This window comes from Arachis hypogaea, chromosome 13 (genome assembly GCF_003086295.3).
Source record: "Arachis hypogaea cultivar Tifrunner chromosome 13, arahy.Tifrunner.gnm2.J5K5, whole genome shotgun sequence".
In the NCBI taxonomy this organism is placed as follows: Eukaryota; Viridiplantae; Streptophyta; class Magnoliopsida; order Fabales; family Fabaceae; genus Arachis; species Arachis hypogaea.
Window position 1 is genome coordinate 19,656,629 of NC_092048.1, and position 16,473 is coordinate 19,673,101.

At 34.2% G+C, this 16,473-nt stretch overlaps 1 protein-coding gene across 1 annotated transcript; it reads right to left on the reverse strand.

The window, feature by feature from the left end:
- Positions 1 to 2,054: 2,054 nt before the first annotated feature.
- Positions 2,055 to 3,069, reverse strand: LOC140177471 (protein ALP1-like). Its single transcript, XM_072210583.1, has 3 exons — positions 2,908 to 3,069; positions 2,583 to 2,808; positions 2,055 to 2,488 (listed from the first exon to the last, which is right to left on the reverse strand). Exons 1-3 carry the CDS (start codon positions 3,067 to 3,069, stop codon positions 2,055 to 2,057), a joined length of 822 nt encoding a protein of 273 aa, XP_072066684.1.
- Positions 3,070 to 16,473: the final 13,404 nt, after the last annotated feature.

Sequence of the window (16,473 nt, forward strand, 5' to 3'; positions counted from 1 at the left end):
AATATATAAATATATAATCTCGTAAAAAAATAATAAAAACTACTCATACTTTACATCATTAATCTCCTTAAGTATATTTAAAAAAAAGTTTCACTAAATTGTATTTACAAAATAAAATATTATCAAAAGTTGGTAGTATTTCTTTTCAAGTACGTGCCACCAAAAATCATATACATTTTAATAAACATATAACAAAACATCAAAAAAGTAATAACCAAAAGAACTCCTAAAGAGTACTATTTTATCACCAGACAACACTTTTCAAAAGGGTAATTCTTCATGGTCAGCGACATCGCCTACTTCCAAAAAATCAATTCTACATGCCTTGAGCCATCTGTACCCATCTACTTTAAAAAAATAAAATTTTTTCGAGTCAAAAATATTAACACATGATCGATTTTTACTTGTACTAAGCAGTGTATTTCTTGTTCCCAAACATTTTCAAGTTATGATTCCTGCACGAGCATATACAACAAAGACAACTTAATTCAAAGATCAGAGTTGATCATGATAATCTATTTTATCGATGTCTTTCTATTTAAACAACCAATCAATCTCAAAGTATATATACATAAAGTGATTTTCAACCATGGTTAACATAAATAAAACAGAAAATGATATCTTCTTTAAATACATGAAGATATACCTATAGTATATGACACTCAGAAACACATAATCAATTAATGAAAGCAATAACCTCAAATTAATCAGAAATTAAGTGCGTATAAAAGTTATACCTGTAATGGTTAATATTTTATGAAAGTACCATATCTCCTAAGCGAACACCAGCAGCTGTCATGAAATGAAAAAGAGTATCCAATCTCATTTCAGGTGGGATCCCAAAAATTTGGCGCTTTTTCTGCTCATTTTCACATAAAAACTGATAACACTGCATCCGAGCTGATCCTATCAGACCCAATTCAGTCAACATATCCCATACATCTGATTCGCTATAAAGGCGAGGCCTACTTTGTTGCATAATAGCCAACCCTTTTTCAGCAATTGCAACTTGTCTTTCAATTAACGAGACTTGCTTTTCGGCAACCGAAACTTGCCTCTCAGCCACAGAAGCTTGTCTCTCAGCTGATTCAACCTGCCTCTGAGCTACGTCATGTAGCTTGCTAGACAGATAAGTACCCTCTTTGACAGCAGCAACTTTCTCATATTGTGCCTCCAAAAACTCATTCATAGGAGACTTACGCTTTGTTCCTCTTGACGTTGAAGTCCCACCTAATTGATTTGGTTGACTATGAAGACCACTTGGTGAATCTAAATTAGCAGGAAATGTTGGGGTATCATATCCCATATCAACATCTATGTCAGAAAATCCAACGTTTTCAAATGAGTCATTCAAATCAATGTGATCTCTAGCAATTTCTTGAATCTTTTCTCGTGACGTAGCAGCCCCTTTACCAGTAGCTCTATCAGCTCCGAACAACTCCTTCAAAGTATCATAATACTTAATTTGTATTTTTTTTTCATTTTTCTGCTTGTGATTTCTCCTACATAAACAAGTGTTGAAATTATTCGTTGACTAACTTCATCAATAGTATAAGTAATAACAGCAAAGTTTAAGATACCTTAATGAAGTCTTGCCACACTTCCTCTTCAGCTTCAAACTTTCTAGTTACAGGATTCCATGCAAATCTACTTAAGTGATGAAATAAGTCATATGTCTCAGCAAAATGATCTTTCAATGTCTTCATTCTATTCTTTATGTGATTCTTTGTTATGTGAGGGCCTATTGCTATGCTCAAAGTCTTCACAACATTGGCATATGCTTCAGTTGTCCACGAGCCATCATGCCTATTACCTTTCGATGCTTTCTCTGCTAATGCATTTAGCAAAACTTCATCCATATCATCAGACCATCTTAAATTGTCTTTTGAAGGTTGATTGGCTTCTGCTGTTTTATTTCCTTTATTCGGCATTATGTAACTTGTAACAATCCCATAAAAAATCCAATCAAATAATTCTGAGTGGAAACTATACATCCATATATATACATATTCACATATAAGAAACATAATCACCTATAATGATTGATACACATTTCACATTTCGAATGCAATGTTATCTCTTAACAACGATGCATGCCTATATTCCTCATTACGTGGTTGATTTGGTTGTGATCTATCTATGCTTTGTTCTTGTAGCAATTCTCGATCAACCGCATCAATTATAGACTGATCAACATCGACACCCATTAAAAAGTTAAGCAGTATGCAACATGCCAAAAAAATGTCTCGCATAGTTTCAAATGAATAATAAGGTTCTGTGTCGCCGGCTATAATTGGGAATCTTTTCCTTAAAACTCTGAAACATCTTTCGGTGACATTTCTTAATGAAGAATGTCGGTGGTTGAATAATTCTTTGGGATTTTGTAGCTCACGTACTGAATACTCTTTCAAGTGATACCGAACACCTCTATATGGTGTCAGTATCCCAGGCTTTAGCATAAATCCAGCATCGCCTAGATAATATTTTCCTACACCAGTTACACACACAAATTAAAGTATTATATACTGTGACTATGAATTTAACTTTATTTAAACGACCTCATAAATAACACTATCACAAACCTTCGGGTATTCGAAGTGGATGTTCCCTACTTAAAGCATCTTTCAAAATTCTAGAGTCAGAGGCAGTTCCTTCCCAACCAGCCAAGACATACGTGAATTTCATATCAAACCCACAGGCAGCTAAAATATTTTGTGTTGGATGATCTTTTCTTCCCCGAAAACGAGGGACTTCCACCCTTGATACCTTCACACGACTATGAGTTCCATCTATGGCTCCAATGCAGTCCTTGTTTCAAAAGTATATTGACATATTCACATAACAGTTTTGTAATTATTTCATACATAATTTCATAAATGACACTAACTAAATTAAAAGAGTTAGTACCTTAAAAAACAGATAGAATCGACTATTATTATGTATTTCATAAGGAACATCTTCACCAGATGGTTGCTTGAAGGACTCTCCCTCTAACGACAGAATAGCATGTAAGACATTGTGAAAGTGACGACTAATTGTCTCCCCTGAGCGGTGGAAGAAGAAAGACATGGTTCTATTTTTCACATTATGCCCTATAATATGTAAGAATTTAGCGACTTGCTCTTCAACGGTAGAGCGAATTGAATCCTTTACTCTACCAGTTCCTCTTAACTTTTGACATAACTGCCTAAACACTTCAGGGCCTATACGTATGACATCGCGGTATTTTTCAGACGTCAGTAACTATGTCATTAACTGCGTATGCCTATTTTCTCTTTTCAAGTTTTCGTAACTGATTTTCCTAGGCCTATATTGTGATAAAAATTCTAAAGAATACAACGTATGCACCGTAACATATGAAAGAGATGTGACACAAATATGTTGTCTCTTTTCTAACTCTTCCCTGATACGAGTTAAGATTTGTATTGGTTCAGAATGATACAGGTCAGTAGAAGTGACTTGATTTACTTGAAATCCTAAGTCAGGTATGACGTTCATTTTGTCTTCTACATTCGCATCCTCGATATTTTCACCATCCATCTATGAAAATATAACGTTTAGAGTGAACATATCAAACATAAACGTAACTAGAAAGTAACATATGTGGTCACGTTTTAGCAATTCATTTGTTGTGAAACAAAAAACTAAAACTAAAGCTTTATATAAAATTATGGTGTCACGTTACACAGTATAAAAATACCTTGTTATGAGGTACTTATCGCAAACTTGTAAATGCCAAACTCGATTCTAAAGCTCACTATCATAAATGATAAACAAAAACTGTAAATCACATGATATATTACTCAATGCATTGGATTAGTACCAAAATTCAATGGACTTAGCTACTAAAAGCACTTCATAATTTAGATGGCCAAAAACTAATTTAACCAACACAGCATTTTGTATATTATGTAAAAAAATAGTTGAAAATGCGTTGCACAAATGCTTTCTTGTGCAGATAAAAAAGGAAATAAAAGAAGGATATAATTAAGAAATCAAATCAATACAAAAAAAGGAAACAAATAAAAAAGAAAGTTAATAAATCAAACATGTATAAATGATTGTCATAACTGAGCAACATGTGTACATATTCTATGAATATTAAAATTTAAATTTGAAACTCCCAGCTCCTTAAAATTTTGTTTATTAATAATTATAGTATACTAATATCAGTATATAACACAAAAATTAATCTCTACTTTTAGACAATAAGAATATAATTAGAACTTATCAACGGTAATTATCATTACATACATATAGATTGAAATTTAACAAAATTAAATATAAAGTATGCAATTAAAATTTCTTAAACTTTTCAAGGAGGAAACATACTTTATCCATGATCAATTGAGAATAAATAGAAACATGTGTACTGTATAGCAGCCGGAAAACGAAACCAATTCAAAGGCTATCAAAAGCTCATAGATGTATGGCAGAATAGTCCCACAGCCAGCCTTGCAGCAGCAAAGTCTTCCCTAACAAAGAATGTTCTAAAACATGTTTTCCTTACTCAGGTAGGCTCCTGCCTTTAATTTGATGGCTGCACCATACTAACTTGTCCCTCTTTTTAAATAGTGTTTGTTTATTGACTGAGTAACCTTAAGTTAGAAATAAGTATACTATAGTATTAAATTGCTAACAGGAATTTTTTTTTACCAATTCAAGTTTTTTTTAGTGGCCTTGTTATTGTAGCTAAGTGTATACTATAGTATTAAATTGCTAGTACTACAAAAGGCTAAATAACCCTTCAAAATATTTAAGATTTACATCACGCTGCTAAAGTATTTGATTCAAAATATTGTTGCATTGAATACTCCAAATTAATAGTTATTTAGTCCCTTTTTTTTCGAATTCAAATAATTAAGTTTTAATTTTTGAATGACCTCATTTCCTAAGAAAGGTTTTGAAATGAATTTATGATGAACTTGAAATCTCAATTTATTATATTCATACTATGTTTTGCTATTTGTATCTTTTAACTATTGTGGGTATCTACATAACTATTTTCAGGAAAGTCAAAATTGAAGTTTGAAATGAGATCATACCAAGACACAGTAGAGAGCAAGATAAAGCATATAAATGATGATAGTCAATTGCTTGGATATTTTAAGGATAAGATAGCTAAAGAACAATTGAAATCAAAAGTTCTTGAACAGTCTTTATCTAGAATGACTGGAAAATTACGCATCACAATGGAAGAAAACCGTGTTATGAAGGAGCGTGTTAAAGAACATCACCTTCGTCTACCGGATACACGGATGAAGATGCGCTGGAGCTCTCACGATGACAACGAAGCTGCTAGTGATGTTGAGGACGATGGGAACTTGTAGTGGCTCTGTTGAAGATGCCGGCAAAATAGGAGAAGAGAAAATACTTACATCAATTTTTCAGAGAGTGTGGGTTAGGGATTTTGCTTTTTGTTACTGAAAGGGTAACTTTGGAATTTCAACGTTTAGCTTTCTCTTGTAGTTTTCTTTGCAGCATTGAGAAGAAAAAATTTGTATGGGTCCATGGTAATTTTTTTGTTTTCCATTCATTTTCCTCTCTGATCCAAACAATGGAAAATGGGCTTTTCCATCTATTTTCTACTCTTTCATTTTCTTTCCTTTCAAAATCTCTTATTCCAAACAATGTTCAACGGTCCACTCTTTACTTTTGCTAAAAAACATTCAAAAACTTTGGAATTTTAATCCCTCTAGTAGAGAGGTCTACTTGCAAACCTAGTTAGAGAAAGAAGACATAAAATATATATATAGTTGATGAGTTAATTTTATGTTAAAACCTGCATTTTTATACATTTGCTCAATAGTTTGTGTAATATTATATTCATAGGCTATCAAATGGATCAGAGTACGAGGAGTACGTATAAAGGTGATAATGGATAAAGTAGGGTAAGCTAGGGTTTGGATCCAATCCTAATCCTACCTGCGGGTTGAAATTTTTATATAAACTCAACTCTATTCTATCCATGGGTTGAGAATATCCCAACCTTAACCCTATTCGTTTTTAACCCGCGAGTACTCGACCCTACCCGTGGATTACCAAAAAGATGCAATATTATTATATAACTTGATGATAATTGAAAATAGAATTTATTTAAATTATCAATTAATGATTTTCTCTTAGTGGCTAAAGATATTTTGCATTTAGTGAGAGGTCCTTGTTTCAACATCCACTTGAAACATATTTATATATAAGTATATATAACATATACATATATAAGATGCGGGTTGGTCGGATAGGGTTGAGACTCAACCCGCACCCTACTTGACCCGCATGAGAATCCTACCCGCTGCAGATTGGGTGAGCAACCCTACTCGACCGGGTTGGATCGGGTTAGATATCCCGCGGGTAGGGTGCATGTTGCCACCCCCTAAGTACGTACTCTTTCAAATTGCTTTGTTAGGGTTTTTGCTATGTCCCAATGATTTTTTTTCTTTCTTTCTTTTCAACCTTAATTCTTTAATTATATTATTATTCTTCCAAATCTTTTTTTATCTAAATCCATTCCTTACAACTTTATCTCCTTCTTCCACTCTTTTTATTCTTCTTATCTTTCTCTCATTGTATCATTACATTCTCATTCGTATCATAAACTCAAAAGAAGAGAAAATCCACATCCGAACCCAAAGAGCATGGAAGAAGAGGAGAAATTGGTGTTTGTGACAGAGAAAGACTTCTCTAAAGGAATGGAGGCATGTATAGAGCTTGTGGCCAAGAAGATGTATGTTAAACAAGAGCTAACTGCTTATCAGATAGTGGAGAGTGTCAGCTGGTCAATGGCACCCTAAGACCCCATGAGAATGTTATCGTGAAATTGTCGGGATTTGGAGAGACCCTGACAGTTTACAACCTTAAAGGAATTATTCAATCGCACTCTCTCGAGTTGGTTTATTTTGTTAAACTAAAAACCAATCTCGATAGGTGAAAAAAAAAATTTAGGGCTTGTGGTTACTCTAATTGGCAAATTGTTGATCCTTCTGATAGTGCGAGTGGACTTGCATTGGCATGGAAGGAAGATTTTGTTGTTCAGATTTTTTGTTGTTCTGAGTTCTATATTGCTGCCTTGATAAAAGATGTCTCTCTTAACATTGAATGAAACTTTGTAGGCATTTATTTAAATTACAATGAGAATATTCGGCTATCTCAATTCCAAAAAATCTCTTTGGTGCTCTCCTAACTCCAAGGTAAATTGGTTATTGTTGGTGATTTCAATTCCATTATTGATCAATGTGAGAAACATGGTGGTAATCCTAAATCTCACTATTCTATTGCTGCCTTTAATTACTTTATTGGAGATAACTCGTTGATTGATTTGGGAATGGTAGGTAGATTATTTACTTGGAGTAATAGACGCAAGGAAGGTGAACTAATTCAGGAAAGGCTTGACAGAGTACTTGTTGATGAATCTTGGTCCCAATTATACTCTCATCCCACGGTCTTTAACTATCAGAGACAGGTTTTGATCACGCTACCTCCTTTTGGACACTAATTTCCAACCGGAGATATCAAGGAAGAGATTCAAGTTTCAATCCCGGTGGTGAAGAACAAATTCGTAACTTCATCAGCGAGGTTTGGAACTCAAATATAGAAGGTTCAGCAATGTTCAGATTATTTTACAAGCTTAAATTGGTTAGACACCGATGGATTTTCTGGAAAAAGAATAGCTCTACTAATTCCAAAAAAAATTCTATAGAAGTTATTGCTCTCTAGAACAAAAACAGGCATCAAGTATCATGGGAGATACTGAATTACTTGAGTTTGAATAGCGGCTTGAAAAAGCATATTTGGACGAGCAACTTTATTAGAAAGACAAATTTAGAATTAAATGGCTAAAGGAAGGAGACCAAAATACAAACTTCTTCCATCGGAAGTTTAAATCTAGAACCAAAAGAAATAAGATATGTCATTTACGGAGGGATAATGGGGATATGGCAACAACCAATGTTGATATTGCTAAAGTGGCTGAGGACTACTTTAAGAGTATTTTCACATCTTCTAATCAGGCGGATCCTGGGCCGTTTTTCATAGACTTCGAGTTTAAGGTTACAGCTAACATGAATCGCAGGCTTAGAAGACCTGTTTCTATGGAGGAGGTAAAAAGAACTACTTTTAGTATCCACCCTAAGAGTGCACCAGGAGAGGATGATATAACGGCTAAATTCTTCCAATTCTACTAGGATATAGTGGGAGAAGACGTATTCCGAGTTGTGAGGAGTTTCTTTGCTAGAGGTAGAATTTTGAAAAGTTTTAACCACACCAATATCTATCTAGTACCAAAGGTCCCAGATGCGATCAATATGACCCATATAAGACCCATCAGTTTATCCTCTGTTGTCTACAAAATTATTTCGAAGGTACTAGTCCACAGACTCCAAAAGTGTATGAACAAGATAATTAGACCTACTTAAAGTGCATTCTTCAAAGGTAGACTTATTTCTGATAACATTCTTATAGCATACGAATGTATGCACTACCTTAAACAAAAGAAGCAGAGCTTGGAATATGAAATGACACTCAAGCTTGATATGAGTAAAGCTTACGACAGGATGGAGTGGCATTTTTTATGGTTTATTATGGAGAAGTTGGGTTTTGAATTGAGATTCATTTACTGGATTCGTGAATTGTTGACAATTGTTTCTTACTCTATTGTTGTGGAAGGTCAACCCTATGATTTTTTTAAATCAAATAGAGGCATCTGTTAAGGTGATCCTCTATCCCCTTTTCTTTTCTTATTATGTGCAGAAGGACTTTCCTTCTTGCTACACAAAGCAGAGAAAAACAGTCTCATTTAAAAAATTCAGATAAACAGAAGATGCTCAACTATAAATCACTTGCTATTCGTTGATGATCCATTCTATTTGGTAAAGCCTCGAAAAATAGTTGTTCCTCTATTCAATAATTATTGGAATCTTATGAGAGTTTCAGTGGGTGAAGAGTTAACCTTAATAAATCGGCCATGTTCTTTAGTAATAACACTCCAAAGCTGATTAGAACCACCCTAGCAGCCCAGCTGAATATTTCTCACATAAGTGCACAAGATAAATATTTGAGTCTACCTTTCCTTGTCAACTGCTCTAAGAAAGCCACCTTCAACTCAATCAAAGATAAGGTTCTCAAAAGGACACAAAGATAGAAAAGGTGCTTGTTATCTAATAGAGGAAGATAGGTATTACTCTAAGTAGTTAATGAAGCCATACCAATATACACATTGTCATGTTTTAAACTTCCGAACAGCTTGCTAAATGAAATTTATAGTATTCTAATCCAGTTCTGGTGGGGGCAGCAAGATTCTAAAAGACGAATGTGTGCATTAGCTAGGATAAGGTGACTAGGCCTAAGAAAGAAGGCGGGCTTAGTTTCAAAGATCTTAGGACTCAAAACCTGGCTCTTTTGGGTAAATACACTACAAAAAAAGGTTATAAAACGACATTAAAATTAAGGCATTCTCATAAAAATGCCATAATATCTATGAATTACGGTGGTTTATGTGGCTGCCATAATTCAACTTTAGTTAGCGGCAATTTTTTTATGATTCTGGCGGTTTTGACCGCCATTATGTTTTAAACCAGTTTTAAAAAATTTAACTTCTCTGATCCATGTCTAATTGCAAATGAGAGTGAGAGCAGTATAGTGCGTCTGTACATGTAAGAGTTGTGTTGGTGTGGTAGAATTTGAAAACGATATCGCTGCTGCTCTGCGAGCTTCTCCTCCATCGATCTCTCCTCCATGAATGATTCTCCCCCTTCGTTGATGTCACCTCCATCAATGCTTCTCCTCCGATGGCATATATGCTTCCATTGATGCGATCTGCGAGGTATTTTATTAGTTTCGGTTCTTCGAGCTTCTCTTCTCCTCATTGACCTTATTTTGTTTAATTTCAAGTTTTGATTGTTCTATGCTAACTTTTGCTACTTATTTTATTTAATGCCAGGTTTTGAATTTTTTTCCTTGTTCAATTTATTTTTAGGTCAGAAATTGGGGATTATTAGAAGAAATTGAGTAAGTTCTTCACCGAATTTCTTCGTAATTATAGGATTAAGTAAAATCATGTGAATACTTATTTTCTCCTGGTATTACGTACACTGTGAACTACATATATTTTCTTCTTTATGTTTTCTATTTGTAGAAAATTTTTTTAAGGAATTTACTAAAGTTATTATACTTTTTAATTTTGAAAGCGTGGAGTGATTAAAGTCTCAACCAAATTATTTGAAATCCTATTAACATTCTCGTAGAAATGCCATTTTTGGTATGCAAAGATGTTTGGTAGCATTGGGTCAGAGAGCCAGAAACAGCAAAACACATGAAGGGACTGAAATACACTTTCTCAATGCACATATTAGAAGGAAGAATACTTGTGTGTCTGTCTCAGTGTCAAGTTGCACCCTATCCCTTGTCTCAAATGCAGCCTAGTAAAGAACATTCCATATTTGAATAAATGCATTTGGAATAAAACAATTTCCACACGATCAAATCCTTTTTATATAACTATCCTTTACAAAGCCCACCGCTCCTACTGCCCAATGTTCAATTCCTCAGCCTATTCCTTGCTAACCTGTAAATGGTTAGCAATACCTCTAGTTCAAGATCAAAATATGACCAATCAGCACTATTTTCTGAGCCTCAAGCATAGATGAAAAAAGGAAATTTAGGATTCTTAAGAACTCAGCATTCTCTATGGAAACATCTGACGGTTTGCTACTGATTTTGTAGGGAATATGAATTTGTTCCACTTTCTTGTTAATGGATATATCAACCGTTAGATATAATTTACTCACCAATTTGAATGATGATATCATAGAAAGTCACATAAGGTGAAATTGTCTTGAATTGGCTGAAATCTTCTCTTTCATTGTCTATATGTTCACTAAAGGTTGCTCCCAACCTCATCTTGTTAGCAGGTAGTATACCATGTCCTACTTTGTTATCTTTGGTTTCTCCTGCACTTACAAAAGAATTCTTTCATGAAAACTTAAAATATACAAAAGAAAAGGAAAAAAGATCTTGTGCATATTCTACAATAGAAATATGACAACCATGAAATATGCTAAATAGAGCATAATTTTGATACATCTATATTGATCTTCTTATTTTATTGATACTGATTTTCTAGTTGTTCATGAATTACTAATTGGACTTTTTCCTTTGTAAAGCTTTTAGGCCTTATACAGCTGCAAGTGAGAGAATTGAGAGGAACTAATCATGCTAATTATATTGCAATAGTGATGTTAATTGGAATTTCAAATGTTGAAAAGTCAGCTCTTGCCCATTCCTTGCATCAAGTGGGAGAATTAGTGCAGTAGGTATTTAAATTTAAAATTTTCTTACCATTTTGATGTAGAGTAGTTGACATGCTCAACTTTTGAAAAATACAAGTTGATGTGTATTTTGTAGTTTGATGAGTTCTATCTTGTAAATTTATTCCCTATGGAAAAATTCACTTTATAGAAAAAGGAAAGTTGAGGTATGCAACTGTGAGTCCAAAACCTGGGGAGACTAAAGACATAAGAAGTTTTAAGGTTAGCTATGTGTTTTATCCCTACAGTTTGTATAATATTTTAATATTTTTGTAGAATTACATAGTTGTAAAACTCTATAATAGTTTTATTTCATTCAATATTTCGTACTTCTATTTTTTGACTTCCTAAATAAATTTATTCTTTTATAAGTGATAAGGAGAAAGAGGACCGCGATGGAGAAGTTTATTAAGATTCGCTTGCAACAGTCTTTTTTTCTGCTTTTGTTTTAGGAAATTTGTTTCTTCGATTACGATAGATAGATGAAATTCTTTACTGGAGTCGATATATGAATTCATCAATGCACAAGTTTAGAAGAATGTGCTAGTTTTAGTCTTTCGTGATTCAACTATGGTCAAAAGATTTTGAGATGTTGTTCTGTTTTTAGTACATTTTAGTACAACTGATTCTTGCTAACTTTGGGTGATCAATTTTGTTCTTGTGACAGATACATTATCAAACTACTGGCCCAGAGATATGGAAAGGTTCGGAAGGAAAAGTCGACATGCTTGTATGCGGGATAGGTACTGGTGGTACCATCACTGGTGCAGGGAAATATCTAAAAGAGAAGAATTCCAACATAAAGGTTAGCTGTTCTTTAGATACATTTGCAGAAGATAATTTTTGCTATAATCATGGTGTTATTTTCTTGTTATCATTTTTTTTTTTGACTTTTGGTAGTTGATTGGTGTGGAACTAACTGAAAGTCCAGTGCTCTCAATAGGAAAACCTGCTGAGTTACAATCTCTTTTGTGATAATGACTTTCTTGTATTTTTTTAAAAAAAAGGTTATTTATTTATTAGAAGTCCTCAGGGTTAAGGTCCACAACTTTATTTTTAGTACCCAGTGATTTGCAATTTGTCATTATTAATGTGTAGGTCCACACAAGATCCATGGTGGTGCAGGCTTTGTCCCTAGTGTATAGGAAGTCAATCTTCTCGATGAAATCATTCAAGTAAGCTTTATTCAAGAGTTGATAAAATGTTGTGATTCATGAATACCTTTTAGTAGTATTTGTCTTAAAAGTTACACGAGCATTCAATATGTTTGAATTGGGAATAAGACTAAAAAAATGATACATTTTATGTTTTGTTAACTTTTGAGATATGTTTAAATTGGCAGATATCAAGTGAAGAAGCTATAGAAACTGCAAAGCAACTTATGCTTAAAGAAGGCCTGTTTGTAAGTTCCCCAATGTATGTGTATTAGTGTTCTGTTGTGACACTTGTAATTTATTAACTTTATTGTTGACGCTGAACCTGTTGATTTTGAGAATAATGGAATTCTCTGGCTCCCTCCTGAACCAGAAGATGCAGAAGATGAGCGAGAAACTTTTTTTTGTTGATGAAGATGATGAAGACAATGACCGGAATGGGAATGCCATTGGTGAGTGGGGATATCTGCGCAATTCAAACAGTTTTGGAAGTGGAGAGCATCGCCACAAGGATAGGACAAGTGAGGAGCAGATGAAGGTAATGAAGAATGTAGTGGATGGACCTTTTAGGGCATTGGTGGCTCAACTGTTACAGGTCGAAAACCTACCTGTTAAAGACAATGGTGAAAACGTTTGGATGAAAATAATTAAAGGCTAATCAAAGGTTGGTGTCTATTTCTTCCCTCATACATATATATAATTTTGAGATTTGTTTTACCAACCCCACCCATGCCAATCATAGGGATCACAGATAACTGAGGTTTACTGTTGTCACTTATTATTTTGAGTAAGGCTTGTTGATAATCCTTCCTGCCATATATATTCCCCTCCACCAGAGATGTGGATGCTCTCCATGCCAAGTTATTGTCCTTGGGAATCACTTTCAGACCAAGGAAATCCTTTTGTTTTTCAAGAAATTCTATCCTTCTAACCACCCATTCCATCTAAAATGAATGGATTTTCAGAAAAGATAAGAGAACAAAGATTGTAGGGTAGTGAACAATTAACACGGGAATTTTCATTATTATCCATCTAAGAGTGCACGTCTGCATCCTCCATCGAAGTTCGTTCACGTGTTGCTTTGGGTTACCGGAGACACACACACACACACACACACACAGAGAGAGAGAGAGAGAGAGAGAGAGAGAGAGAGATGACTGACCACTAGAAGAAGAAGATATTAACTATTACAGGGAGAAGAAAAACATTTAGTAATAATGCACTGTATGTGTTTGTTATTTTGCTTCTTAGAAATTGGAATCATTTAAATATATTTTGTTGTCCAGTTGTTGCAGCTAAATCTTTAGCTCTGACCCTGCAAGCGTCTTGCAATTTAAAAGATTCAAAAGAACTTTTTGAAAGGTTATTCCAATATTATTAATTTGTTATATCCTTGGATTTAACTTTCGCTATTTCTGGAATCCTGTTATATTTCAACCTGCAGATGTCTAAATACGCGGAAAATCTTACTTCCTGAGAGCTGAGGTAACTTTTGTTTCAATGTCCTACATGCTGCATTTGTGACAAAGAAACAGTTAATTATCCTGCTGAGATTTCTATAAATGAATATATTCCTATATGTATCTCCAGTATTCAACTATAATTCAAATTTGTAAAGTTTGTTTTTGGATTTTATGTTAGGATAACTAGTTAGCATTTAGCCCTTTAGGTTGCTTCATTTTATTCCTCTCATTCTGATTTTCCTATATCTGAGTAGCAAATTAACCAATGCTGTTCACTTGTGTATTTAAAAAATATCTGACTGTGCATTTAATGTATTCTCTTATGCATGTTCTTTTGATAGTTAAAGAGACTTAAAGAAGAGTGTGAACTCAAAAACCATAAGATACAAGAGTAACAACAGAAAATTGAAGAAGTTGGTTTGTAGCAAAGGAGGAAGCTTCTAAGTCCAAAGCAGCAAAAGAGGTCATAAAAGCTTTGGCTGTAAGGGTAAGTTTTCTTATATTGTTTTTGTTTTGTTCATTTACACAAAGGCTTCCGTACAAAAAACATATGTTGTAGTAGTCCTTATGATATGGCCTTAACATTATATTAATTATCACCACTGCATCTTCATATAAATAATTTCAATTTATAACAGTCGGCTTGATAGAAATTCTCTGACAGGAGAGGTTCCTACAAATCTTTGTAAGAGATGAGTTTGGATAATGAAGTTGGAGTGTTGGAGCAAGAAACAAAGATGTTGGAACAAGTTTCCGGGATGAAACTCACACAAGAGACCAAGAAACTAAGGTAGGCTTGTTTTAAAGTTAATTACAAAAGGAGAAAACTTTTGGCCTCCAAATCTTATTCATCATCACTTAGCTAAGCTACTTGTCTTGTATATTCATATTCTAAGTAGTAAAAACCACACTTATTAGATGGTTTAAATACATTATTAGATATTAACATAGTTTAGGAAACTGGATGGTAGATTTAACTGATTAGTGTTTATTGCAATGCTTGTATTTTGGTAAGTTTAGTAAGACATGGTTTTGTATAAGAGTTATTACTTTTGATTTTCAATAATAAAAAAAATATATATTATATTAATATTTTATTTATGAGTTATATAATATTTCATTTATGGATTATGATTTTTTGCTATTGTGAAATTTTAATCACAAAATTATTTATTTAACGCGATAAAAATAACAGTAAAAATTATTTTTTTAAACGATAAAAAATATCACTGTCAAGGTATAACGGCGGTTCAAAAATGTCATTTTAACCAACCAAAACGCTACTGTCAGGGTAAAATGGCGGTTCAAACCGCCATTTTAACCTATCCAAAAACCGTCATTTTAATCTTGGAAATAACGACGGTTTGAACTGCCATTTTAACCAACCAAAACGCCACTCTGTCCGGGTAATAATGGCGGTTCAAACCGCCTTTTAACCTATCCAAGAACCGTCATTTTAACACTGGAAATAACGGCGGTTTTGAATCGCCGTTTTAACCTATTCAAAAACCGCTGTTTTAACCCAGGAAATTGTGGCGGTTTTCAGAAAACCGCCGTAATAACTAAAATGGCGCCCAGACGTCGCTTTACGAAACCGCCATTATTGGTAATAATAGCGGTTCAAACCACCGTAAATACAAAAAAAAAACCGCCGTCAGAAGTTTTTGTAGTGATAGTGTTGGAAAATCGTGACTCAACCTAACTTTCTTCATTCTAGAATACTTAAAGGTAAATACTTCAGATTTAATTTTATCCTTAAAGCAGAAGTAGGAACCTTACCTTCTTGGGGCTGGCAAAATATTCTTGAAGGGAGGCGAGTTGTAGAGAAAGACATTAGTTGAAAAGTAAGTTCTGTTGCTATCCGAATATTCAGTAAACCATGGCTCCCTCCTCCTTACCCCTTCACTGTTCCACCATATGCGGCATTACTATCAGATAGTTACCATCTGCTATGGGTGAAAGATCTATTTTTGTCAAATAAATAGTGGAACCAACTATTAATCTCAAACCTTGTTCCTCTAGAAATTGCTCAGCGAATCCTCTCCATAACTCCAGGAGAAGGTGAAGACACAATTCAATGGGTAATGAACAGAGTAAAAACATATGATGTTGCATTAGGGTACAGGATTGCTTACTAATTTTACCATACCTCCACTGAATTTTGTCTGAACTTCATGCAATAGAGGCTAGTTTGGAGCCATTTATGAAAGCTGAAAATTCCTCATAAGATTTTGCTCTTTGCGTGAAAAATCCTCCATGGTAAGCTTTCTATTCTGCTTCTCATCCACCAGCGGTTCCCATCCACTCCGGCAACTTGCATTGTCCAATCTGCAAGTTAGCTCCAAAATCACTCATGCACTGTCTATTTTTCTGTGAAGACACTAATCTAGTATGGAAGAAGAGTCCTTTGTCTTACCTCATTCCAAACCATAGATGCTCCTTGTTCTTCGATTGGTGGAGGGATTCGGTGTTATAAAATGGACTTCAAGGAACAAGCCCTCAAAGAGCTCGACTGGTTTTGATTATAGCCTAAAATATTCAGAAGAAGAGGTGTCG

Excerpts from the sequence above, each read along its gene's own strand:
- LOC140177471 (XM_072210583.1), bottom strand. The coding sequence starts at position 3,069 with ATGTCTTTCTTCTTCCACCGCTCAGGGGAGACAATTAGTCGTCACTTT. Across the intron at positions 2,809-2,907 it reads GATTCTATCTGTTTTTTAAG|GACTGCATTGGAGCCATAGA; the intron begins GTACTAACTCTT and ends TTTTGAAACAAG. Across the intron at positions 2,489-2,582 it reads TCCACTTCGAATACCCGAAG|GAAAATATTATCTAGGCGAT; the intron begins GTTTGTGATAGT and ends TAACTGGTGTAG.